The following is a 27,837-nucleotide window of genomic DNA, read 5'->3' as shown; positions in this document are numbered from 1 at the left end:
TTATGTTGGACCTGTAAGATTATTAACTGTATGCATGATGGGATTGGATGAAAGAGCTGATCTCCCATTTGAGTTATGACCTTTTTATTATGTGGAGGGTGAGCTGAGCTCTCCAATTTATTATATATTGCGTTTACAGGTCAGGCGAGTCAAAAACTCCCCGTTAAATAGTCCATTTTATGACCGGACTGTGTCCGGTTGAATTCTTGAAATTGGGCCCAAATGGGCCTTAGAGTTGGGTTGAGGAATAGTTAGGCTTACTACGGGCCTCAGGGGCTTTAGGCTGGCTCAGGTCCTAATACTAGTCTAGCCCATAGGTTGGGTCGTGACACCACTTCTGGATAGGGCTGTAAATACATTTTTGTGTTGTTTTTAGTTTTTCAATTACAGGTCCTTTGGTTCTAGGAGAGAGATCCTTTCCAGCCTACTTTATTATCATGTAGGCTTCGCTTATGAACCAAACCTCTATCTCTAGGTTACTGTTTGAGATTGGGAGGAATCATTCGCCTAGCATAAAATTAACAGTCTCCGTTTGTTAGATAAGTTACAAGAGGGTGCACGAATGTCACTGTGGAGAATGATATTTGAGGTTTTTCATTATCGGTAGAGATTACGACTCACCAACCTTGAAAGGCTACAACGCAATTTGAGCTTTGCCACTTGATTCTCGATTTTTAAAATAATTTTATATAATTATTTTTTTAAAATATTATATTTAAATTTTAAATTAGATTATTAATACTTAATATATCATATAATATATCTTTTAACTATTTTTAAATTATATAACCTTTAACTATAGGTGCATATATAATTTATGACTAAATATATGATATAATATAATAATATAAGTATATCATATACTATATATTTTAATTATTTATTAATTATATAATATTTAGGTATGAGATATGAATATAATTAAGAATTAACATATATATAATATAATAATACATTTATAATTAAGAATTATAAGGTAATTTAATGTATTTATAATTATAATTATGAAGAAAATATAGAGAAATAAAATATAATATTAAGTTGTATTTAGTTTATAATTATATATATATTTATAAATATATATAATTATATTGAAAGTATATAATACATCCAAAAAAAATAGAAAAATATGTATAAATTTAGTTCTCAGTTCGATTTTAGTTCGATACGATTCCAATTTATTTTTGATACGGTTCTTATTGAATAATTAGAACTGAATAAAAATATTAAAAAAATTTTAATTCGAATTGAATAAAAATATTAAAAAAAATTTAATTCAAATACAATTTCTACCGATTTGATACAATTTCTGTCGGTTAGTATGATTTTTTAATTTGATACGATTCTCAAAAACTGTGCAAGTCCTAATTTGATGCCTTGAGCGGCGCTGCTGCTTTTGAAACTAGCTAAGGTTTGTGTTTGGTGGCTTTGGTAGTTTTAGGGCTAGTCCTCTTTGGGCCCCAAACTCTTGTATTTTTAATTTCTGTATGTTCCTTAGGCCTCTACTTGTGGATTTGTTTTAATGCCTTATTTGGACTAAACTCTCTTTATGAATGCAAATTATCTTCCAACCAAAAAAAAAAAATTAAATGACATTTTATTATTTGATTTTAAGCATGTAAAGCCAGTATGAACTTGGAGCCCATGATCAAGTATAGTCCCTCGGCTTAAAGGAAAATAGGGCCTCCACAACATACTTATAACCCCTATAACAACAAAATCAAGGTAATTTCAAACTAATTGAAATGAACTATATGGATCCCTTTTTATGGTTCTTATGATCCTTAGGGGACGGTTGGTATAAAGTCTCAATAAGTGTTTAAAATTAATATTATTTGAATATTTAAAAAGATTAAATTAATAGTTAATCTCTTTAAAAGACAAAACTTATAAGAGTAACATTTAATTATATACGAAACACATCCTTAGAAATTAGATATTGGAAGTAATGGCTATCTACAGCTGAAGTAAATTAAAAGTTGGATCGTTAACCAAGAAATTACTAGAAAAAGTTGTACTCTCATCAAGCCAAAGAATTTTTTATAATCACAATCCATATCTTGCAGAAAAATCTACAACAGATAAATACAAAGAAAAATGTTTCATACACAACTTTGAACTGCACAGTTTATCTACATGTCATAGCTTTCAAATATTTTTTAGCATATATACACCTGTTACAACCAACCCACCTTCATTTCAATGTGGTAAGTTCATTATGTTTCCTAACTTCCTATATTTCCTTTTATGAACATAAAGAAACCAAAGAAGAGGCCACCTGCTCTGTGGGAAACTACTAACTAGTTAACTAACCGTTGCAACTAGTATTCTCTGAAATGTATCCCTCCTGATAATTCTTCTAATTTCCAACCATAGCATGCACACATCAACTTCATCCACAAATCATTCAAAGTTTGCAATGATTTGTCCTCGCCGAGCGTGTAATTAATGCAAAGTGCGCTGAAGGTAATCATGAAGGCCAAGCCCTGCTGAGTGTAGCTGCAGTTGCATGTAAATCCAGCATACAAGAATTGAGAGGACTCCTCTCAGCACTCAAGTTTCCTTCATATACATTTTAGCTTTCCTCGAGAAGTTTTTAACCATCATTCTGTTAGAGAATGTCAAAGGAAGTTCCTCCTCTTTAGCCTGCCATCGATCCGTCCATCCAGTGGAAGTACTCTCATCTTTTGAATTGTGTTCACAAGATCCCTCAGGTAAGTTGGCATCTTCAGGCATATCTTTATATAAGTGTTTCAAAATGAACAGAGCGGTATCATAATCCCTCCAGTAGTTTCTGTATATCAAGATTCACTAATTAGAGGAAAACACATTCCTTTGTTATGACAACAGGAAGAAGTAAATAAAAAAATTACAAACAAATGGACAAATATAGTTTTAAAGTAGATAGCATTTTTTAAGAATCCAAAAAACTACGAGCTTAGTATGGATTTTGATAACCCTACAATCCCTTAACAAATGAAGCAATTATAATATAAAGGAAACATATCTTATGGTAACAAACAAAGTGTACAATTACAAGTAAGGAAAATATTTAACCAATCTGGTTCAGTCTTGAACACAAAAGAAGCAGGTTTAAATGATCAGAGACTCTGGAAGATTTAATAGACAATGACGTCCGTCAGCTGATAATAGCCCTTGCAGCTAGAGACCAATCTAAAGAATATGATGAATGGGGAAAAAAATACCGCCTTTTGCAAAGAAGCATGCACGAGATAACTGAGCAATGTACAATTTCAAAATCGATGAGAATGAGTAAGCTTCAAGCAAGCAAACATGCACTACAGGTCTGTATTGATATGCTCTTGTAAGTGGGTGGGTTAAGGTTTGGTAAAATTAAGGACTTGGGGTTTATATTTATGAAGCACTGATACAAAATCTTAGCAAGCAAATGTGGTTAGCATTTATGATCGGAAAAATAAGAAAACGTGCAGTGGATATGATGTGCAAGAAGTTGCAGCACTGCAAATATTGCAAAGAATGGAGAAGAAGATCCCAACCACAAATAACTTCAAATTCATGAGTGAAAACAACTAGACTACATAGGCATTTATATACAATCATCCACTCTTTCATGTCCTATTAACCTTATTAGTACTCTTCACTAGGAAAATTTCAGATAAAACAACATTCAGACAAGAAAATTGCATAATGAACATCAAAATCTCCTAAATAAAAAATTAATCAGAACTCTTAGTTAAAAGATCTCCCAGGACAAATCTTAAAAAAGGCATCCCCTGCATGAGACTCCATGTTAAATTATAAAACAAAATAGGAATCAAAAGACGATAACTCCTAAATTTATGAGAGAAAATAACAAGACTAACATTTTTCTCGGACAAAACCAAAGATGATAAAACCAGATTATGTTTAATAAAATTGCTGGTAAAAATACAAAGCACTTACGTGTGTGATCCAATGGCTTGTAAATATGGATGTTCAAATGTCTTATCCTGCACAATTAACAGAAAAACTAACACATCAGGGCAAAATCAGCAGTATAACATGGCATTCATAATAGAAAGGAAAACCATCCTATATAGGTTAAGAACCATAAAAGACCTTTAGATGGGAATATAAGATAGCCCAGTCCTAGACTACGGACTAATTGTCATCTATGTTAGCATAGAAATGCATCCTAAGCAGGGTTTCAATGTTTCAAACAAGTTTACAAAATGGAAACTCTTGGCCTTGAGTACAATGTGTCCCTGGACCATTTCTGCAAATTCCGAAAAATTGGAAATGTATTTCTGTAAAAAAAAAAAAAAATCCTCATTTGTCACACTTCGAAGATCAAAATCCTTGCTTCTTCCTTCCTCACTTGTAGCTACCGTCGATCTCCATGGGCCCTTCATCCCTCACCTGTCCTTGAAAACACCAGCGACCAGCTTGTCATCCTTGGCATCAGGTGGCCAATGCCAACATCCTATCACACTTCGAAGAATAAAAATCCTTCCTTCTTCCTTTCTCACTAGTCGATACTACCATTCTCCATCAGCCCTTCTTCTCACACCTGTCCCTTGAAAGGCACCATATTCTCCTCATCAGCATCAGTTGGCCAATCCCAGTCCCATCCCATTCTGCCTGATGTAAGTTTTTGTCCAATTTCTGTTTTTTGTTCTCATTTTGCTATTTCTTGCTTGTATTTCTGTCTAATTTATTATTTGTATTTTCCCCTATTTTTGTTCAATTTATGATTTCTTCTTTCCATTGTTGTTATTTAATTTATTATTTGTATTTTCCCCTATTTTTGTCCAATTTCTGATTTCTTCTTTGTTATTTGCATGGTTTTGTTTGATGAGACTATTTTTCAGTGCCTTAGTTTTTCCTATTGCATTTCAATTAAATAAAATTCAACTCAACTCAACTCAACTCAACTCAACTAAGCCTTTATCCCAAAAATTTGGGGTCGGCTATATGGATTCGCTTTCTCCACTCTGAACGATTTTGGGTTAAATCCTCAGAAATGTGTAATGCTTCTAGGTCATGCTGTACTACTCTCCTCCAAGTCAATTTAGGTCTACCCCTTTTTTTTTCTTTCTATCCTCTAACCTAATGTGCTCTACTTGTCTAAGTAGAGCCTCCGTATGTCTACGCTTCACATGACCAAACCACCTCAATCTCCCTTCTCTCAACTTATTTTCAATTGGCACCACTCCTACCTTTTCTCTAATACTCTCATTACGGACTTTATCTAGTCTAGTATGGCCACTCATCCACCTTAACATTCTCATCTCTGCAACTCTTATCTTAGATGTATACGACTCTTTCAGTGCCCAACACTTACTACCATATAACATAGCCGGTCGTATGGTCAGACAAAGAAAATTTTCCTTTCAATTTATTGGGAATCTTACGATCACATAAAACTCCCGTGGCACGTCTCCACTTCAACCATCCGGCTTTAATCCTATGACTAACATCCTCCTCACATCCCCCATCTACTTGAAGGACTGAGCCTAGATATTTAAAGTGATTACTTTGGAGCAGTATCACTCCATTCAAACTAACTCCTTCCCTATCACCAGTTTAGCCTTCACTAAACTTGCAATGCATGTATTCTGTCTTCGTTCTACTTAATTTTTTTTCAATTAAATAAAATTCAAAAAAAAAAAATCATTTCAATACAAAAAGTTAATATTATAAATACAACCTTAGATGTTTAATATTTATATGTTTCCCCATGTTTCCATTTCCTACATTTTTAGAAATGCCATTTCCCCAGGTCCAATAATGTATTTCCACATATCAGCATTTCCATTTCCATGCTACATAGATTGTCATCTGTTACCATGCAAAACCTTTTGGGCATTGGTATCGTGGCGTTTACTTGAAGTTGCCATGTCAGACACTAACCTGTGCTAGCACCAACGTTTTTAAATATCAACCAATATGTCACAAATCACAATAGTTATAACAGGGAATTAGGACATTATTAACAGAGAAAACTGATTTCACATTCATAAGTAATTGGTGAACCAGCCCGTATTGGATTACATAAACCAATACATACTACAGCATAGTGGTCAATACGCCTATAAAACCTGACAAACATGGTTTTTTGGCCATCAATCCAATTCCCAATAACAGTTCTCCTCCCTTTCTTTGATTTCAACCTCCAAGAACCTAATTTGATATCAAAATACTTCCATTTCTCTTGATTTCTCAACGATTTGCCATGGCTTACTCTAAAAGTCATTTGCAAAATAAGGTGCTCCTTTAGTCCGTTTTAGGATGTGTTTGGCTATGATTTTGTTTAAAACAACTATAATTGTTAGATATAAAAGATTATGATGATATTTAGCAAGTATCTTAAACTGCAAAACTATGCATATTTAGTTAAACTACTGTTTCATATTGATTTGAGTAATTTTGTTAATTCAAAACAAAAAAAGGAGTGTCACTGAATAGAGTTTGATACATCCGAACACTTCAAACAGCAATTGCTGCCATTGTCTAAAAACCCCAGCTAGCATGCCCCCTAATCCCTATATTAATGTGCAGAATTAAATTATCATTTTCGGATTGCTAAAACGCTACAAGTTTGCACTCTATCATTTGCTGTAAGTATCAAATTAAAATAATTATCCAATATTGTTATGAGGTTCGATCCCTTAGAAGTTCTGTATATTAAGGTTTCCCAGCTAGATGACGATTCCTAGTTAGCATAGACTTCCCATCCAATGTAGTAGTCTCACGTGTGTGTGTGTGTGTGTGTGTGTATTCAATTAAAAATAATGCAAAAAACTTATCTTTTCATGGTAATAGAGAAAGAAATCTGAGATTTTTTTTTTTCTGCTTCCTGTTTGCCCTTGGGCTAAACATATTGAAGTTTTCAGGTCACCTATTTAGGGTGACTTTTCCATCTCACCGCCAGTCCTAGAGGACTCCCAGACCAATGATCAGCTTGCTCCCAAAGTCCAGTCATCGGACTCTCTGTGAGTGAATTTCACGCGCCACATTAGAGTTTTAGCGTCGCCCCACCCGCCAGCAAGTGAGGGCGTGTCCAGTGTCGACTCGAGCTCCGGCTTCTTCTCCGCCATCAACTCCTCTTCTGGCACAATGGTGTGAACCAAGGTCTTTTTTGATGGTGTTCAGAGGTGGTTTTGTAATACCTACCTTTGGTATTTTTTGGTGCCTTGTTTTATGTGACTTGATTTAAGGATCTGTTTAGTTGAGACTCTAATGATCTGCTCATTGTTCCATTGTTTGGCATTTAAATTTGTTCCTGCATTATTATTGGTACATTGAAGAGTACATTGTTGCTTTTGCTATTGGGTGTGTGTTGCTCCTGGGTTTGCTTCTGGGAATTTCGGATCTAGTGTTACCTTTTTTAGTTGCTGCATTTACTCCAACAACCTTTTTGAAGAGATTTTAGTTATCACTTTTGTATTGAGTTCCTGTGTAGCCAGTGAGATACTGCCACGTTTGACAAGTCCTTGAAGGTACTCTTGCATAATTTTGAAGTGGAGGTTGGTGACTTGCTGACATTATTGTTTAGACAATCACAGAAAGTAAGATTATCCTAGCACCTGCAGGTGAATATGCCAAATTCTGCTAGTATCAGGCTTCGTTAAAGACCACTAATCCTTTCTTTTCCTCATCCTCTAATTTATGACAGTCAGGGGGAGGAAGATAATCCATTGGTTTAAACTATAATCCATTCTGTCAGTTCCCCAGATATTCCTACACCCTATTCCGTCAATTCCCCAAATGTTCCTGCACCTGCACCTGCACCGATACCCGCTATGCCTCCTATTGTCCATGTCTATTCCAGACGACCAGAGACTCATGATACATGTCCTTTACCAATCTCTTCACTGTCGGATCCAGTCTCAAGTGACCATGATCCTAGTCTTGATCTTCCTATTACTCTTCGGAAAGGTAAATGTTAATGTACTTATCCTATTTCCTCATTTGTTCTTATGATCATTTGTTCTTATCTTCTAGTTCTTTTATTGCATCTTTAGATCTTGTTTCCATTCCTAAAACTATCAATGAAGCCTTGTCTGACCCTAGCAGGCAAACCGCTATGAAAGAGGAGATAGTGGCCTTGGATGGTAATGGTACTTGGAACTTGATTATTCTACCACCAGGGAAGAAAGCTATTGGATGTAAATTGGTGTTTGCAGTAAACGTTAATATTGGTGGTTCTGTGGCTCGTCTTAAAGCTCATCTTGTTGCAAATAGACTTATGGCTTTGATTATTCTAATACTTTCTGTCCAGTAGCAAAACTTGCCTCCGTTGTCCATTCATATCTATGGCTGCCACTTATGACTAGCCTTTACATCAATTAGATATCAAGAAAGATTTTATACATGGAGATTTACATGAGGTAGTCTATATAAGCAATCACCTGGGTTTGTTGTTCAGGGGGAGTTGAGGAAAGTTTGTCGTCTTTGCAAATCTTTGTATTGTTTAAAACAAAGTCCTTGTGTTTGGTTTGGGAAATTCAGTGAGGCAATTCAAGAATTTGGAATGAAAAAGAGTAAGTGTGATCACTCAGTATTCTAGAGACAATCTAAGGCCGGCATAATTTTGTTAATTGTATATGTTGATGATATTGTTATTACTAGAAGTGACTCTACAGGCATTTCATCTCTAAAAACCTTTCTTCACACCCAATTTCAGAAAAAAGATTTAGGGTTGTTGAAGTATTTCTTGGGTATTGAGGTGGCAAGGCGTAAGCAAGTTTTTCTTTTTTGGTCTCAAAGAAAATATGTTCTTGACTTGTTGGCAGAGATAGAAAAATTATGTGCTAAATCATGTAGCGCACCAATGACTTTCAATTTGCAACTTAAAAAAGAAGATGGTAAGTTGTTTGAAGATCCTGGGAAGTATAGGAGATTGGTTGGAAAATTGAATTATCTTACAGTGACTCATCCTGCCATTGCATACTATATTAGTGTGGCAAGTCAATTCATGTTTTTTCCAATAGTTAATCATTGGGCAGCCTTAGAACAAATCTTGTGTTACTTGAAAGAAGCTCCAGGAAGGGGTTTGTTGTATTTGAATCATGGGTACTCTATTATTGAATGCCTTTCATATGCTGATTGGATAGGATCCAAAGTTGATAAAAAAAAAATCTACTACTGGGTGTTATATCTAGAGAAGTAAGAAACAAAATGTGATCTCTCGATCTAGTACAGAATCAGAGTATAGAGCTATGGCACAATCTGTTTGTGAGATAATATGAATGTATCAATTATTGAAAGAAGTTGGTCTTAAGACTTCATTGCCAACTAAGTGATGCGTCATATCACTAAGTTACGGTGTGATAATCAAGCTACTCTTCATATTACCTCCAATGCTGTGTTTCATGAATGAACCAAACACAGGGGATGTATCAATGATTGATTGTTATTTCGTTCGTGATAAGATTCAAGAGAAGCTTATTTCTACAAGATATGTTAAAACTGGAGAACAGTTAAAAAATATATTTACAAAAACTCTGAATGAAGCTCAGATTGACTGCATTTGTAACAAATTGGATATGAATAGCATCTATGCTCCAACTTAAGGGGGAGTTTTATGAGAGTTGATCCCTTGAAGTCTTGTACGGTAAGGTTTCCTAGCTGGAAGAGGATTAGTGTAGACTTCCTATTCAGTGTAGTAGTCTTGTGCATATATATCTTTGTATATTCAATTAAAAATAATGAAAACACCAACTCATTGAAACCTAGTTACTAGCAACTCAACTCAAGTCAATTAAGCCTTAAATCCAACCTGGTTGGTTGGTGCGGGCCATATAGATCCTTTTCCCCTGCTAAATTAGGTTACACCAACAGAGTAATCCATAAATTATTAGTTCATTTTTTTGGCTCCTACTAGCAACAATGGTTTAGGAATCCAAAGATAACAACATTAAGAAAACCCACTCCCATGAAATCCAACTACCATTCTCATTTCTTATAGCAATTCAAGTAGTTGGTACTTCAGCCATGTAGATTCCATATATAGATTTGAATTTATCACATTCTCATATGGAGAAAAACTAGATCCACTAAATAAAGAGTTTTTAGAGGGAGGAAAACCAAGCAAGCTGCCATACTAAAGTATCCAACATAATAATGGACAATTTTAAAGGTTATACATACAAGCAGAAACCACTTATGAACATTACCACATGGAAAGCAAGATCACACTCCACCACATGATGAAAATAAAAGCTAGTTGCCTCGCCTTTATTTTTGTTTATGTGTGTTTTTTCAATCAAGGTGAGATATTTAAGTTATAACACTTGTATTCCATGAGAAAGATCATCAACGATACATATGGGAAACTATTAAGTGGGTGATAGTTATCTCCTATCCCATGTTTCCAAGGAAACATGAGTATCTTGCACATCAACACTCACATGCAACCACACACACAACAATCATGCACCAATCATTTGTGGGAAGCATAAAAAATTAGAAATTGTTGGAATCTCTGATTTGTTGTACTAGCAGATTATTAGGAACTTATTTAATCATTCTTTCCTATTGTACTATTATTTCCTATTTATCTTAGTTTTCTTGTTAAGATAAATCACTTATATATAAATAGGAATACATACATGAAATTTTATATATGAAAAACACAAAGATTTCTCTCAAATACATTTGTTTCAACATGATTCAGAGCTTTTGATTCATTAGAGCGGTTCAGTACTGTTCATGCTCGCTGTTCACACTATTCATGCGCATTGTTCATTGGATACTGTTTACATGCACTGTTTAAAGGTACTACTCATCGACACAATTCACATTACTGTTCACAGCATGTGAACCTTTTTTCCGACTTTTTTCAACCGTTTCTCATGTGTTGCGCTTGTACCTAACCCTTGTCCTTGACCTGACCACAAGCGAATATATCTGAAACAGTGGATTACTTTGAAAGAACAAATGATATTGGAACTTTTCAAATAAAAAAGTTTAATCCCTAAGGCATTTGTTGTCTCGGTTTGAATCTCAATCTTTCACAGTTGGCTCTTCAAATTTTGCCAAATCAGGTAATGCTTTCCTTACTAATCTTGACAAATCTTATTAGGTTATAGATTCTGAAGCAAACAAACATATGATAGGCTCTTCAAATAAATTCTTTATCTATTCTCCATGCTCAGAAAAAGAAAAAATCCATATAGTGAACGGTTCCTTAACCACAATTTATAGTACAGGTTCTGTTACTCCCAATATAAATCTTACTTCAGTTCTTCATGTTCCCAGCTTTCCTATTAATCTTTTATTTGCCAGTTCCATTACCTAAGTCCTCAATTGCAAAATTGAATTTTTTTTCTCTACTCATTGCATATTTCAGGATTTAAAAACAGGAAAACCGATTGGCAGTGGTAGACTGCAAGATGGTCTGTATTTTCTAGATAACAGTTGTAGTTCCTCAAATCCCGAAGCAAACCAGGCTTTGTTAGGACAGTCTATGAGTGCTAATAAGGAGATTATCTAGTGGCATAGGAGAATAAGACATCCATCTCTTCTTACTTTAAAAAGGTTTTATCCTAATTTGTTTAAAAGTTGCAACTCAGATTTGCTAGTTTGTGATACTTGTAAATTTGCTAAACATACAAGACAGTCTTATCTTTAATAGTTAATAGAAGTTGGTCCCTTTTAAGACTACTCATTCTAATGTATGGGGACCTACCCAAACTACTTCTTTATCTGGATATAGATGGTTTGTCACTTTTATTGATTGTTGCACCAGGTTAACATGGGTTTATTTGATGAGAGCAAAAAGTAAAGTCTTTTCTTCCTTTAAACAGTTTCACAAAATAATTTGCACATAGTTTAATGCTAAGGTTAAAATCTTAAGAATTGATAATGACACAGAATATTTTAATGGTGTTTTTTGTACTTATTTGGATTCAAATGGTATAATGCATTAAACTATTTGTATCAATACTAGTGAACAAAATAGGGTGTCTAGAAAAAAAAACAAAAAGGACATTTATTAGAGATGGCTTAATCTCTTATGTTTACTATGAAACTTACTACACCTTATTAGGGGATGCAATTCTTGCTACAACATATATTATCAATAGGATGCCTCTAATAACATTGAACTTTAAGAGCTCTTTAAAGGTTTTATAAGGCCATAATTCTTAAACTGCCCCTCCAAAAATTTTTGAATGTATCTATTTTGTCCACAAAACAAATGTGGAGATGTTAGAACCTAGAGCTCTTAAATGTGTATTTGTAGGTTATTTTGGTACTCAAAAAGGCTATACATGTTATTATCCTCCTACCGGAAAATATTTTGTTAGTATAGATGTTACCTTTAGAGAATCTGAGCCTTATTTTCCTGTCAAGTCACTTCTTCAGGGAGAGCATAAGGAGGAAAAAGAAGGTATTTTTTTTTCCTAACCAGGCTATTAGGCTTAGGTCACAAATTGATAATGAGCAATCTAACCAGGACCAACCAACTTAGGAGGAGACTATTAGGCTTGGGTCATACCATAGTAATGAACCATCTAATCAGGACCAACTACCTCCTCAAAATCCAGAGAAATTGAATAGATTGGATTTGAGAACCTACATGAATCGGAATAAGATAGATACAACTATTAAGCTTGATACACCTAATCAACCAACATCTCTGGAATCAATTCCTGAAGAATGTGGTGAGTCTCCTTTACTTCCTGATAACCCTATTTTTATTTCCAAGTTGAATGCTACAATTGATGATCTTGATGTTCCTATTGCTCTTAGAAAAGGAGTTAGAGCTTATACTAAGCATCCTATTTCTAATTTTATTTCCTACGACTCATTGTCTCCTTCCTACAGAGCCTTTGTCTTGTATGTTTCTTCTGTTTCTATACCACAGGATTGAAAGGAAGCATGTCTTGATCCAAAATGAAAGGCAGCTATGGTAGAGGGGATGAGAGCTTGGTAAAAATGAGACATGGGATCTTGTTTCTCTTCCATTGAGGAAGAAACCAGTGGGATCCAAGTGAGCATTCATAGTTAAACATAATGCAAATGGTTCCATTGAAAGATATAAGGCCAGGTTAGTGGCTAAAGGCTTCACTCAGATATACGGAGTGGATTATCAAGAGACTTTTGTCCCTGTTACAAAAATGAATACAATCAGAATCTTTTTGTCATGTGCAGTAAATTTTGAGTAGGACCTATAACAATTTGATGTAAATAATGCTTTTTTGCATGGAGACTTAGAAAAAGAAGTGTATATAAAGATTCCTCAAGGATTTGATGATGATAAAACCAAAGGGAAAGTTTTCAGATCGAAAAATGCATTGTATGGATTGAAGCAGTCACCTAGAGAATAATTTGATAGATTCAGTAAGGCTATGATATCTTTTGGACACTATCAAAGCAATGCAGATCATACTCTATTTATGAAGAACCATAGAGGTAAGATTACCTTGCTTATTGTTTATGATGATAACATTGCTACAATAGGAGATAATAAGGAGAAAATTACTCATCTAAAGAAACTCTTGGCTCAAGAGTTTGAGATTAAAGATTTGGGTAAATTAAGATACTTCCTTGGGAAAGAAGTTGCTAGATCATACAAAGGAATCTTCATTTTTCAAAGGAAGTGTATTTTAGACCTCCTGGAAGAAACAGGAATGTTGGGCTATAAACCAGCAAAATCACCTATTGAAACAAATCACAGATTACAAGCAAGAGTTGTGGAATTAATTGACTTAGGGAGATATTAGAGGTTGGTTGGGAGATTGATTTATCTCTCACATACTAGACCTGACAAAGCTTATGCGGTGAGTCTAATAAGCCAGTATATGCATGATCCTAGAGAACCTCACTTAGAAGTTATTCCGTATTTTGAGATATTTGAAATCTACACCTGGAAAAGGATTTCTTTTTTCAAGGCATGATCATCTCCAGATAAAAGTCTTTACAGATGCAAATTAGACTGAATCTCTTGATGATATAAGGTCTATAACGAGTTATTGTACCTTTGTGGGTGGTAACCTAATCGATGGGAAAGTAAAAAGCAAGATGTGACAGCTAGATCCAGTACAGAAGCAGAATACAAGGCCATGGCATAAGGCATTTATGAGCTATTATGGTTACAGAAATTGATGGAAGGAATGAAGCTATCAGAAATCAACAGTTTATCCTTATTGTGTGATAACAAAGTTGCTATCAACATAGTACATAATCCAGTTCAACATGATCGGACCAAGCATATAGAGATTGATCGACAGTTCACAAAGAAAAAAATAGAGTATAGAATTTTGAGTGTCTCTCATGTATCTTCAAAAGAACAGTTAGCCGACGTATTTACTAAGAGTTTAAGCAGTAATTTATTTTATACTCTAGCAAGTTGGGAATGTGTGGTATACATGAACCAATTTGAAAGGGAAAATCCCTTATTTGTTATAGTAGCAGATTATTAGGAGCTTATTTGATCATTCTTTCCGATTGTACTATTATTTCCTATTTATCTTAGTTTTCTTGTTAGGATAAATCACTTGTATATAAATAGGAGCATATACAAAGAATTTTATATATAAAAAATATATAAATTTCTCTCAAATACATTAGTTTCAACAGAAATGTATACACAAGCACACATTACACACACACACTAAATAAATGAATAATGGATGGGAAATAGTACTAAAGCTTTGAGCACTGGCATGTAATGTACAACATACTTGAAGCATGTGATCTATTCGTCCTTCTTCAGTTCCAGTTAATCTTTCCATCATTAAAGCACCATACGTCCTCTCTTCTCTTTCTTGAACATTTTCAACTCCCTCTGAAACATATTAAGTTTTTTTTTATGAAATTTTGATAGGATGTTAAAGAGGATAAAAGGTAGAAAGAACAACATGCAGATAGTATGATGAAATTGAAAGATAAGTGACACCAACACAATGAATGAACATTCTCTTACCTTCTAGGCCATCCATGCTTCTTGATTGGCACACTGTAAGCACTTTAACCTGTTCAAAGAGAAAATAATTTAGCATTTCAATTTCCTGAGTGTGGAAATAAACCAAACACAAACTCTAAATATAAAGGTATTGTTATCTCAACTCCTCATGAAACATGAACTCAAGCATCAACTGAAGTAGGGTTTCAAGAAATAGTATCGGGCATATATATGAACCATAAGTCATGCTCAATTAAGTTTAATTTATATTTTTTAGCTAAATATTTGTCAATAACTTTTTTCTTTGTTTTTATTTTAAAAATAAAATTATTTCTATAAATAAATTGAATACACATTGAATAAAATAGATACTTCTTCATGTAAGTGGTTTATTAGTACTCAATTGATAATTTCTTTAGCTATTAATAGTTTCAATATATTGCGTATTTAATTAAATTCACGTTTTCATATTGGAATTGATAATTCTATCAATTTTTTCTTTTTTTAATTCAAAGTACAGTCCAATATGGCCTGAAACATGTATGTGCATTTTTGGTGCACGCCTTTAATAATATCAAAAAGAAAAACTAAAATAAGATGCACAATTTCGAGCAAGTCCAATGAACACAGCCTCTTGAAGTCCAAAAGCTAGGTTGCATGAAATCATATGGCTCTTTTCCTTCTTATTGTCAGCAAGCAACTTAACAACATAAAATATAGTAGATTTTTTTTTAATTGTTCTTCAAATGATACCTGAAATGTCTCTGTGTATCTCTTTTTGTATTGGATGATATCCAATACGCATCAATACAATTGGGAAAACTATAATTTCAAACTCACAGTCCTATTTAGGTGGATCATGTATCTCCAAAAGACAAATTCCTTTGCAATCCAGCAAATACATGATGGGATGGACATTTCTGAAACCCTGGACTGAAGTCAAGTTGATCGGTGAACCCGCTTGGATTAATAAAGAGTGCATTTATTTATCAAGTCTAACAGAGCAAGAGCATACAAAAACCCTTAACAAAACATCAACCTTTTCTTTTCCCCATTTTCCCAGGTCAGAAAATTAATATTAAAGCATATATCTAGCACATAGAAGGACAAAACAGCAACTACATTTTGGCTCATTAATACGAAAAAGAACTTTGACAAAATAAAATTTATAAGTGAAGTTCAATATAGACCTTTAAAAAATGAAGGTGATCCATCATTGCCTGAGAACGAGCAGCTAAATCTTCCGCAAATTCCTGCAAAACATAGCATGAGCATATCGAGAGAGAGAGAGAGTGAGAGATCCTAGGGAAAAGAGAATAGCCCATTTAATCCACAATTATCACTCCATTCAAGTGCCTTACCTGAAATCCAATATGCAACCTTTTTCCACCTTTGTGGTAAGGAATACTAACGGGACGTTTTATGATGTATTCTTTACAGACAAGTGGTTCTACTCTGCACAAAAATCCAGAAATAGCATCCATAATGTGTTCCGAATTAAAGATATAATCCAACATCGAAAAAGAAAAACACATACTTCCACCCAAAACATTATTAGAAAGTATAAAAAGTGTAGATGCAAGTAAGTTAATGTTTTTGTGCATGGTTACACTCTATGCTTCTCCCAGCTTGGAAGAGATATTATCATATTAAAGATCAACCCAAGCCACCAATCATAAAGGCTTAATGATATCAACAATCTCACCAATAAAACAACAAAATAGGAGAGTTTAATAGTTCCATTTTTAATAGGAGAAAGCAACCTATATGCAACAGGATCAAATGGGTGAAAAATGTTGAACATTTGCTGACAAGCTGGCATCTCTTCATTAATATTTTCCTCTGCCCAATATTCTTGCCCTTTGCCTGGAATAGACAAGAAAAAAGGGGCAAAACCGACTAAGAAGTAGATTTTAGGATATTCAAATATGAGACCAAGATTAATGAAAATGTTCAAGCAAGAAATGATACAAAAAATTATAATTCTAAAGTGCAGAAGAAACAAATGATTATAGAAACCACAAAGGCATTTTTCTCATTAAGCAAGGTAAGAGGTTGATGATGGACCTCCTCCTTGATTACACAAGTGATTGTGGTAGCCTGGTAGGCAGCATTTTTGTTGATAGCTTTCGCACATCTATTTTCTTCCTTATCTTTGTAATGCTCCCATTCCCAATTTTTACCAAGATTAGATGCAAGGACTATTCCCCTGGATTTTCATCGCTTTAGAAACGTTGATGATGGCTAGACAATAAATTTTACGTGGCTACTCAAGGTACTAATTCTTTTGCTTAGACTGGAGGTGAAATTTGGTTACCTTATATTTTTCTCTCTTTGAACTACAAATTTGGTTACTTGAGGAACCTTTTCTACAAATCCTTTTTAGCCTCCTATTGAAAAAAAAAAAAAGAAAAATCCTTTTTAGCCTATCTTGCATAAGTTCCTAACTCAATTTGTTTTCATTTTTTCCCTATCAAATACAGCAGGTGCACTGACCTAGTAAGATATTGCGATTGCACCCTCACATTTATGTTATGTGCTATTGTACTATAAGGTAAAGGCACATTATCACCATTTTCTGCATTGTTTTAACAAAGGTAGCATTTGGCTGCTGGAACGTAATATTCCCACCTGAATTCACTTTCCTGGCAAAACTGAATTCTAGAAAAGTTATTCAGGAATATAAGATTATATGCTAACATGACTGTGTTTTGTTAGTAACTCATGGAGTCATGATACATAAGGTACCTCATAAGTGTGAATTTGATTATAATAAAGCCCTCAACATTATTGGGTATATTATTGATAGTAATAAAACAAAATTACTTTACATAATAATTTAAGGAATTTTTAGACACATTACTCATTATAAAATACCCTTCCAGTTACATTTGTTGCTTGAATAACTTGGGACAAGTTGTATTCTTGTATTTGGTTTGCACAAAAAGTGTTATATTCACAGAAAGGAGAATAGTGTGTTTGTCTACAAGCTATGGAGAAATTGCTACTAATATAAAGACTTTTGGAAGAAAAAAAGTGGTAAATTTCTAGAGAGACATGAATCATTCATAGTGATTACTGATTAGTCTATCTAAGTGGAGAGCAAAGCAAGAACTTTTAAGGAAAATCATTTGCCCATGCAAGTGCTCTAAAAAGTAGGATAATATTTGAGGCATCTTCATGGTGTTCTGCATCTAGTGCTATTTCAAGGTTACTCTTTACCCGATGTTCAATGAGATTGACCCCTAACTTTACTAGCTATATTATCTTTGAATGTCATTTTGTTTCCTAATCAGAACTGAACTTTTTCCTCCTATATGCACTTGACTATTTCCCTTCCTCCTCATTCTCAATAATACTTTCTAATGCTATTAAAAGAAAAGTGAAACAAAAGCATAAAAGCTCAATGGAATTCCTACAAAATATATTTGCAATTAGGTACTACAAGCATAAGACAATTGTTTCTTAGATAAACACACGTCCTAATGAATAAAATAACTTAAAATTAACATTTGATGAACTCAGTGAAGAACCTATCACTCACAAACTTCCAATTCAGGAACATTAATTGACATACTAATAAATAAAACATTCTTCAAAGAGTTCTACGGCGCAATTCCCAAACTCTTATCCACATAGCATTATGTGAAACAGTGTCAATAAAATGTTTGAACTTTTTGTTTTTTTTTTGTAGTTGTTAAAGGAGGAAACTAACATTTCAACCCCCAACTTCCTGAAGCGTGCACTTTACCTTTGGATTGCTAACCCAAATATTTAACTTTGATATTAGTCAATGTTTTGGCCGCCTAAGAAGAGAGATTTTGTCACTGGAGTAAACCCATAGCGGATAACAAAGTTATACCAACAAATAACAACTAATAAATCATATGAAGCAAACACTGACATTGAAAAAGTTTCCTAAAATCAGTCAACTCTTAAAAGAATCAGCAATATTTGTATTAGGCAGTTGCGTAATACCAATTCCAATTCGAATGTTACGAAGCGCAAGGAAGACTCCAAGAGGTGATCCAACGGCAAAGAAAGTGTCAACCTGATACATACAAATTTCATTCAAATTAATGATACATCCCATGAGTTATTAAACGTGAAATCCACAACGATTCAAAATATACAAACTCTTCCATTTTTATTTTTTAATATAAATATATTAGAATTGGAAATTCTATCAAACAAGGACAACAAACTTTGGACAAAGTTAGTATCAGTGTATTACAATTCACAACACAACTTTGGACAAAACTAGTATATGCAGTTAGTATTAGCGTATTACAATACAAAAGGCATACTAGTGCAAAAGCATGCCCAGTCCCTGTCCCCGCTCTGTGAAGGTTTGAGGAAGGTTATCTATTATACATAATCTTCCTTCTGCTTTTCTGCAAAGAGGCAGTTTGCAGTAGAGGCGAGCAGATTTTGGTTATAACTGAACCAAACTGAATGGTTTAATTCGATTTTTCTGTTTGATTACCTTTTATCAGAAACTTCGGTTTTTGGTTCAGTTATTTTATTTTATCCAATAAAACCAAACTAATTAAACTAAACAAAAGGGGGCAACCCATTGAAGAATCCAGGACCAGCTTCATTAGTGATTAGCCAACCTAGCTATCAATTAAAAATGGTTGCCCTTTTGCTCTGCTTAACCCAGGACCAGCTTCATTAGTGATTATCCAACTTAGCTACCCATTGAAGAATCCCTACATTAGTAACCTAAATTCCTAATTCCCCTCTTCAATCTTCTTCATTTATGCTGTTCTGACATTCTCTACTTCTCTTCTCTGGGTCCGCTTATCGACTCCTTGAGATAGCCATTTGCTTTGCGCTTCTTCTCATTTCTCAACCGGTTCTCTGGTCTGTTTTACTCCTCTCAAATCTCATCCTGTTCTCTGCCATTCTCTCTGTGATTCTTTCCTCACCATTGCCACTCTCTCTGGTCTGTGTCCACTAATTTGCTTGAGAAACAAAGGCAACCACTCATCTCACTGGCAATTTTGTAGGCACGTTTTATTATTTACTATCATTTGTGTTCAACTTTCTTTTTTTTTTTTTTTTCAATTTTTATTCAAGTAATTTTGGTCTGGTTTTCTTAGGAAGAGAACAGAGTCTGGTGTTTCTTGGCCATGGCATTTCTGGGTTTCTTCAGCCAATAAACCAAACTAATTGAACTAAACAAAATTTTTGGGTTGATTTAGGGTTGTCCTTTTGCTCTGCTTAACCCAGGACCAGCTTCATTAGTGATTAGCCAACCTAGCTATCAATTAAAATATCCCTACAATAGTAACCTAAATTCCTAACTCCTTTCTTCAATCTTCTTCATTTATGCTGTTCTGACATTCTCTACTTCACTTCTCTGGGTCTGCTTCATTGACTCCTTGAGATAGCCATTTGCTTTGCGCTTCTCATTTCTCAACCAGTTCTCTGGTCTGCTTTACTCCTCTCAAATCTCATCCTGTTCTCCGCCTTTCTCTCTGTGTTTCTCTCCTCTAGCCATTGCCGCTCTCTCTGGTCTGTGTCCACTAATTTGCTTGAGAAACAAAGGCAACCACTCATCTCATTGGCAACTTTGTAGGCACGTTTTATTATTCACTATCGTTTGTGTTCAACTTTCTTTTTTTCCAATTTTTATTCAAGTAATTTTGGCCTGGTTTTCTTAGGAAGAGAACAGAGTCTGGTGTTTCTTGACAATAGCATTTTTGGGTTTCTTCAGTGTGTTGTGGAGGGAAAGTCTCAGATATAACATATTGAAATTGTATGATTATATTTTCAGCTTGGAGGTTTCATTAACATGTCTTCTGCCATTTGCTATATTTTAATGCAGATGCTGAAAAAAATTATATTTTTTTAATTAATTTTGATTTCTGTCATTTTCTGCATATGCAAAATTGATGCTTTTATGTGCTAATTATTTGATATTTTTTGTAGATTATGAACTTTATGGAATACCATGTGGAATTTATGGAATTTACAGCAGACCCAAAGATTAAGAATTTAGACATATGAAAGGCTGAACAAAGCAGGCCCAAACCAGCAAACCAAACGGTTCGGTTCAGAACCAAATTAACCGAATGCTCAAGCGCTAGTTTGCACAACTCAAACCAATTATCTTCCAGTCACAAAGAAGCAACCTTACCATGTTCCAAGGTTCACCTCTATATTGCAACACAAAGGTAAAAGAAAATTTAAAAGGATAGGAACACAATTTTTTTTATCTATACCTTGAATTCAAGCTTTGTGTACTTAATATAAGGTGTATAACTCTTTGGTGCATCATCTAAGCCAGATGGCAGCTTCTCAGATATGGGTTGCTTCGTTGTGGATACAATGTCCACTGTATTTTCTGTTTAACACATCAAAGCACAGAGATTTAAACATGTGAGAGTACCTTCATATATAATAAGAAGGTAACAACATTTGTTAAGATCAGCTATTACCTTGATGCAACCCACCACTTATAGCTTTACCACCACATTGTGATTCCAATTCCACTATTTTAGCCTTCAGGGTATCAATCTGAAACATAAACCACAAATTTTAATGCACTGCAAGTGCAAACCTGTCCTAAATTCTACAGAAAAAAATTACGTATCTATAAATGCAGACCTCTTCCCTCAGAAATTTAATTTCTTTATCTTTATTGGTAGTATCACTGCAGTCTTCTGCTAACATTTTGTCGAAACCATTAATGTGGTCATCACATTTCACTCCAGAAGCTTCAACTAATTGAACTCTTTCCTGAGAAAGACTGCTGCTGGAATCATTACCCAATACATGGTCACTTTTCTCATCACTTCTTTGTTTAGCATCCACAGAAACTGCAGGCAGTTGCACTATATCATTGACCAGTTGATTCATGCTAGTGGAAAAATTTGATGAATGTCCATCAGGACATAATGAAGTTGATTGTTCACTTGTCATTTCTTCATGAACAGGATCAACTTTCTCCATTGCTCCATTAAGCACACTGGATTTTTTACCCTCCCGATTGGATGAAGAGACAACTACAGAAGATTGGTTCTTCATGTCAAGAGAAGATTGATCAGTCTTAGCATGTTCCTTGTACATCCAATCCATGGGAAATGGTGAGGATAGATTCTTCTGATGGCAGAGGATGTCATATGACAGGACACTTCCCAAAGAATGACCATAGATAGAAACCTATCCAAATATTGGCAAAATTTTGAGACTATCCAGTGGAAATCAACTGTGATGGGTTGACAAAGAAACACAGCATCTTCTCAATGATTCACATACCTTTCCATCATAACCAGGATTCCGCTTAAGAAACTTCAAATATAACCAGTTTAATTGGTTTGATACCTGAAGCAGAAGTGATTATTCATCAATTCAAACTTCTAACAAGTTTCTAATCCCAATCTTAAAAACTTGAATTAATTATTTTCCTTCGTGAAATAAAATGGTCAAATAACCAAAAAGAATAAACACAGATACTATGATAATATCAAATCTTATCACATACACCTATGAAAGGGATTTGAAATGCAATGATCTACATGGGACCCCCACTCACCCCCCCCCCCCCCCCCAAAAAAAAAAAAAAAAAAAAGATTTGAAATATAACATGCAATGACTTATCACCTGTCGCTGAAGATATCTCCATCAGAAGTTATGTTTTCAAGAAGTTTCTAACATCAGTCAAGAATAAAAAGTTACATGCTCTTAACAAATGAAGGCATAGTTTTATATCTACATTTATTAAAAGACAAAATTTAGAGTACCTAAACGTCCTAAATACATCTCAAAGTCAAGCATCTATTACAGGTACATATGATGATGCCATCTCTCAAGCAACCAAATCCAAAGAAGCAATTCAGAAGATCCAAACAGCCTTTAGAGGATAATGAACCACAAACAAGAAAAGATAAATTTGGAGATCAAGTACACACCGAGTTAATAATATCTTGACAATAGATGGGGCTCATGTAATATAATACGTCATGCACAGTTGCACTCAGCATGGTACGCAAACCACGTACACCATCCAAAGTAATCTTTTCAACTGCACTTTCACCACTAAGCTTCAAGCCCTTTCTCCACTGAAATAGAAAAGCAAGCACAGTAAGCAATTATAGCACATGCTAACATTATGTAAGATAAGGAAATAAAAACGATATCAAAAGGTAAAGAGAAGCAAATTGGAAGAAGACAAATGAGAAGAGTTAAAAGAAAGTGTTAAGAGAAACAGAGAAAAAAGAAAATTAAAAAAAAATTAAAAATTAAAAAAAATGTAAGAAAGTTCACAGTTTCTGAGTAAATCCAGAATTTTATCAGAAAACTACATACCAAAATGTAAACTGCAACCATCCATTTTTTTTAGTTTATCATATTTTTGGTGGGATTCCATTAGTTTCCATATATCCAGGTAGTCGTTGATTTTAGTGAAAAGGTGGGATCCCATTAGTTTCCATATATCCAGGTAGTCGTTGATTTTAGTGAAAATTTACAAAATTTCTAATTCATTCTCAATTTTCCCAGAAACATGCCCAATGTTGATGATCAAATAATTTGTAGTTTTCTCACACCGGATCCCTTAAGAATCTATCCCAATGGTAACTTGAAAAAATGAAAATAATAAGCATTTTGGGAATGCCTAGTCCCAGGAATACATAAATCCTCTAAACAAACAACCACCAACTGTCTTACAACACTGGAAGCTTGATAATTGTTGCTAAAGTTAGATACAATTGTATAACACTCTGATACAAAGAATGTGACTGCAAACTTTTCAATGTTATGCCAGGTTCACAAAATAGATAGCATATTTGAGCTAAAATTGAGCAAATAATAAACAGTATAGACCGCCAACACTATGAGGATACTAAACTTTACAAAGAAATAATATGAAGGGAGATAGAAAAAAGACAGAAGATGACAATTGTGATGCAATACACAGCCTCGTCAAACAACATTGGCACACAAGTACCTGTTACGTACTATAGAAGAAGGAAGAGGAAAATTGATAAATAGTTAGTTTGTTGGGGTTAATTGGAGGGAAATGTTGTTAACAGCTTTTGGAGGGAATTACTTGTATTAGTTGAATCAGTTGCAACTAACTGATTCTGTTTGAGTTTGTTAGGAGGCAGTTACTACTTTGCCTATAAAAATAATAGACACTAATGTAATCAATTCATTCAAGGAATGATATTCAATAATAATTTCTCTCATCTCTATGCTCTTTTCTCTTCTAATCTTGTTCTATTCTTTTCTCACCTAATCTCATTGTTTCTCTTAAGTTCTCTGAGAATTCTGTTTCAATCTCCTTCCCAGAGATTGATTCAGACCTGTTACTTTACATTGGTATCAGAGCTTTGTTGCAAGGGGAATTAGCTTCTGTTTGAGATCTTTTGCATTGTAGGGATGACTAGATCTGGAGCAGTTACTCAAGATTCCAGGATCTCTGAGTTGCAGGAGGCAGTTAGGGTTTTGCAAGCTGATTTTAAGAAGGAAAGGGATGATTTAAGGGAGGAAATAAAGCAAAGAGATATGCAAAATGCAATTGAGACCAGAAACTTGATTAGGGAGGAATTGCGAGCCATATTTGGAGATTCTTTACCTGATAGAAATAGGGGATCTGGTACTGGTGTAAATGAAGAGGTGGACACATCTGCTGCAATCCTTCGGGGTAAGGGAATTCTTCCTAATCTCAAAAGGAAGGGGATACAGCAACCAGAGGGATCTTATAGCAATGGATTGGCAGTTGATAATGAAGGTATGTCTAAACTTTTGCCTAAAATTGAATTAATCACTTTTGAAGGGAATGAGCCTAGGGCTTGGGTGAGAAAATGCATCAAGTATTTTGAAGTATATGGGGTTCCTAAGGAGCAGAGGGTAGGTATTGCTAGTTTGTTTTTGATGGATAGGGCTGATGCATGGTATCACAATTGGATTATGGAGGAAGGATCACATAATTGGGAGGACTTTGAAAGGGATTTATGTAGGAGATTTAGAGAGGAAGGATTAGATGATGTAGTGGAAGAATTTATGAAAATGAAGCAGAAAGGGGCAGTTGAGGAGTATCAAGATAGATTTGAGGATATTAGAATTAGGCTTGAAAGGGTGATGCCTAATTTAGGAGAAGCATATTTTCTGTCAGTATTCATTGGTGGATTAAAAGATGATATTAGGCCCATAGTGAAGATGATGAAGCCTACAACCCTTTCCCATGCGTTTGAGGTTGCTAAACTCCAAGAGCAATTCTTGAATTGCAATAGAAAACCCAATTCTTTCTCTAAACCTGTGCAAGCTAACCCAAGATTCAATACCTACGGTTCTTTTTCTAATCCCACACCTAGAAATAACCCATATCAACAACAGTATCCCTATGCACCAAAACCACCCATCACAGATCAGAAAAATCAAACCAGCACCTTAATAAAGCCTACCCTTTCCACAAGTCAATCTTCTGGTGACCAACCTACTGTCAAAACCAATTCCAATACTATCACTACTCAAAATGCCAATAAGCAGCCTAAGCCTTGTTTTAAATGTGGAGAAAAGTTCTTTCCAGGCCACCAATGTAAGCAGAAAACCCTGATGTCTTTACAAGGGCAAGAAAGTGATGCAGCTTTGTTTCAAAGGCAAAATCAGAATGTGGAAGAAGGGGAGGAAGAGTTGTATGATACTATGGAAGGGGATATTGCTCAGGAAGAGGGTACTTTGTCAGTACATGCTATTGAGGGTAGTCATGGGATGGATACTATAAGGGTTATTGGGGAGCATAAAAGCAGAGAACTTTTAGTTCTGATTGACAGTGGTAGTTCTCATTCCTTCTTAGATACAAGAGTAGCAAGGGAATTAAAAGTGCCGGTGGTTGAAGGACCTGCAATTGCTGTAACGGAGGCAGATGGGAGAAAGATTTCTAGCAGTAGTTTGAGTCCTGCTTTTTGTTGGAAAATTCATAGCTATTCCTTTAGCTTTGATTTTAGGCTATTGGAAATGGGTAGTTTTGATATCATTCTTAGAGTTGACTGGTTAAGGGCATTTAATCCTATTTTGTTTGACTTTCAGCAATCTAAAATCAGTTTCCAGTATGAGGGGAAGCTGATAACATTGCAAGGCATCAATGATTCTGTACCCCATTCTAAATTGATGTTCTGTCTGCATTATGACCAGTTGCTACATAAGAATGGTGGAGATTTCCATACTCCTTTATTCTGTATTCAGTTAAATGAGGATGACAGTAGTACGGGTCAATCTTTTTCTGCTTCAAAGTCTCCTCCACCTGATCTACAGCTATTACTGGACAAGTATCATAGTATCTTGGAGGATCCCAAATCCCTGCCTCCCTTCAGGTCCCATAATCACTCGATTCCACTACTTCCTTCTGCCCAACCTGTTAACATCAGGCCCTACAGTTATCCACACTTCCAGAAGGCTGAAATAGAGAAATTAGTGACTGAAATGTTGGAGAATAAGGTGATCCAGCCTAGTACCAGCCCTTATGCCTCCCCAGTACTTCTTGTAAAGAAAAAAGATGGGTCTTGGAGGTTTTGCATTGATTATAGGAGACTTAACGACCTCACTGTCAAAGATAAGTTTCCTATCCCCATTATTGATGACCTAATAGATGAATTACATGGGGCAACTATCTTTTCTAAGATAGATTTAAAGGCAGGATACCATCAAATAAGGATGAATCCCCAAGATGTGCACAATACAGCCTTCCGAACTCATCAAGGGCATTATGAATTTACTGTTATGCCTTTTGGCTTAACTACTGCCCCTGCCACATTCCAAGCACTTATGAATCATATATTTCAGCATTATTTGAGGAAATTTGTATTAGTATTTTTTGATTATATTTTGGTGTATAGCCTGTGGACCCGATGAAATACCAATTGAAGTGTGGAAGTATTTGGGAGATATGGGAGTGGCATGGTTAACTAAATTATTTAATAAGATTCTAAACTCAAAGAAAATGCCTGATGAATGGAGGAAGAGTATTTTAGTACCTATTTTTAAAAATAAGGGAGACATACAGAGTTGCTCAAACTATAGGGGAATTAAACTCATGAGCCATACTATGAAGTTGTGGGAGAGAGTTGTGGAGCATCGACTACGTCATGATACTTCTATCTCTCTCAATCAATTTGGTTTCATGCCCGGTCGTTCAACTATGGAAGCGATCTTTCTCATTAGAAGCTTGATGGAGAAATATAGAGATGTGAAGAAAGATCTACACATGGTTTTTATTGATTTGGAGAAGGCTTATGATAGTGTTCCAAGAGAGGGCTTATGGAATGTGTTAGAACAAAAGAGGGTATCTATTAGGTACATACAAGTATTGAAAGATATGTATGAAGGAGCAACTACTATTGTGCGCACAGTGGGAGGGGACACAAGTGATTTTCCGATCTCAATTGGATTACACCAAGGATCAGCCATAAGCCCTTACCTTTTTACATTAGTTTTAGATGAACTGAAAACATATACAAGAGAGTATTCCTTGGTGCATGATGTTTGCGGATGATATTGTTCTGATAGATGAGACACGAGAAGGAGTCAATAGGAAGCTAGAACTTTGGAGAAGTACTCTAGAGTCAAAGGGTTTTAAGTTAAGTAGAACGAAGAATACATGCATTGCAAGTTCGGTGAAGGCCAAACGGTGATAGGGAAGGAGTTAGTTTGAATGGAGTGGTACTGTCCCAAAGTAATCACTTTAAATATCTAGGCTCGATCCTTCAAGTAGATGGGGATGTGAGGAGGATGTTAGTCATAGGATTAAAGCGGATGGTTGAAGTGGAGACGTGCCACGGGAGTTTTATGTGATCGTAAGATTCCCAATAAATTAAAAGGAAAATTTTACCGCATGACCATACGACTGGCTATGTTATATGGTAGTGAGTGTTGGGCACTGAAAGAGTCGTATGCATCTAAGATAAGAGTTGCAGAGATGAGAATGTTAAGGTGGATGAGTGGCCATACTAGAC

The 27,837-nt window shown here is 34.9% G+C and overlaps 1 protein-coding gene across 2 annotated transcripts in view; it reads right to left on the bottom strand.

Annotated features, from left to right (window-relative positions):
• Positions 1-2,012: 2,012 nt before the first annotated feature.
• Positions 2,013-27,837, bottom strand: part of LOC110669910 (phospholipase SGR2) — a 38,638-nt gene continuing 12,813 nt past the window's right edge. For both annotated transcript variants that reach the window (XM_058138732.1, XM_058138733.1), the window contains exons 9-21: positions 22,795-22,944; positions 22,142-22,207; positions 21,491-22,045; positions 21,322-21,400; positions 21,106-21,227; positions 18,854-18,926; positions 16,639-16,741; positions 16,237-16,330; positions 16,066-16,128; positions 14,897-14,945; positions 14,655-14,758; positions 3,925-3,971; positions 2,013-2,794 (exon numbers count right to left, since the gene is read on the bottom strand). In XM_058138732.1, coding sequence (XP_057994715.1) covers positions 2,554-2,794; positions 3,925-3,971; positions 14,655-14,758; positions 14,897-14,945; positions 16,066-16,128; positions 16,237-16,330; positions 16,639-16,741; positions 18,854-18,926; positions 21,106-21,227; positions 21,322-21,400; positions 21,491-22,045; positions 22,142-22,207; positions 22,795-22,944 — 1,746 coding nt within the window. In that variant the 3' untranslated portion in view covers positions 2,013-2,553. The remainder of the gene's footprint in view (positions 2,795-3,924; positions 3,972-14,654; positions 14,759-14,896; positions 14,946-16,065; positions 16,129-16,236; positions 16,331-16,638; positions 16,742-18,853; positions 18,927-21,105; positions 21,228-21,321; positions 21,401-21,490; positions 22,046-22,141; positions 22,208-22,794; positions 22,945-27,837) is intronic.

Source organism: Hevea brasiliensis, chromosome 16, assembly GCF_030052815.1.
Source record: "Hevea brasiliensis isolate MT/VB/25A 57/8 chromosome 16, ASM3005281v1, whole genome shotgun sequence".
Classification (NCBI taxonomy): domain Eukaryota; kingdom Viridiplantae; phylum Streptophyta; class Magnoliopsida; order Malpighiales; family Euphorbiaceae; genus Hevea; species Hevea brasiliensis.
This window is presented reverse-complemented; position numbering and strand designations above follow the sequence as displayed.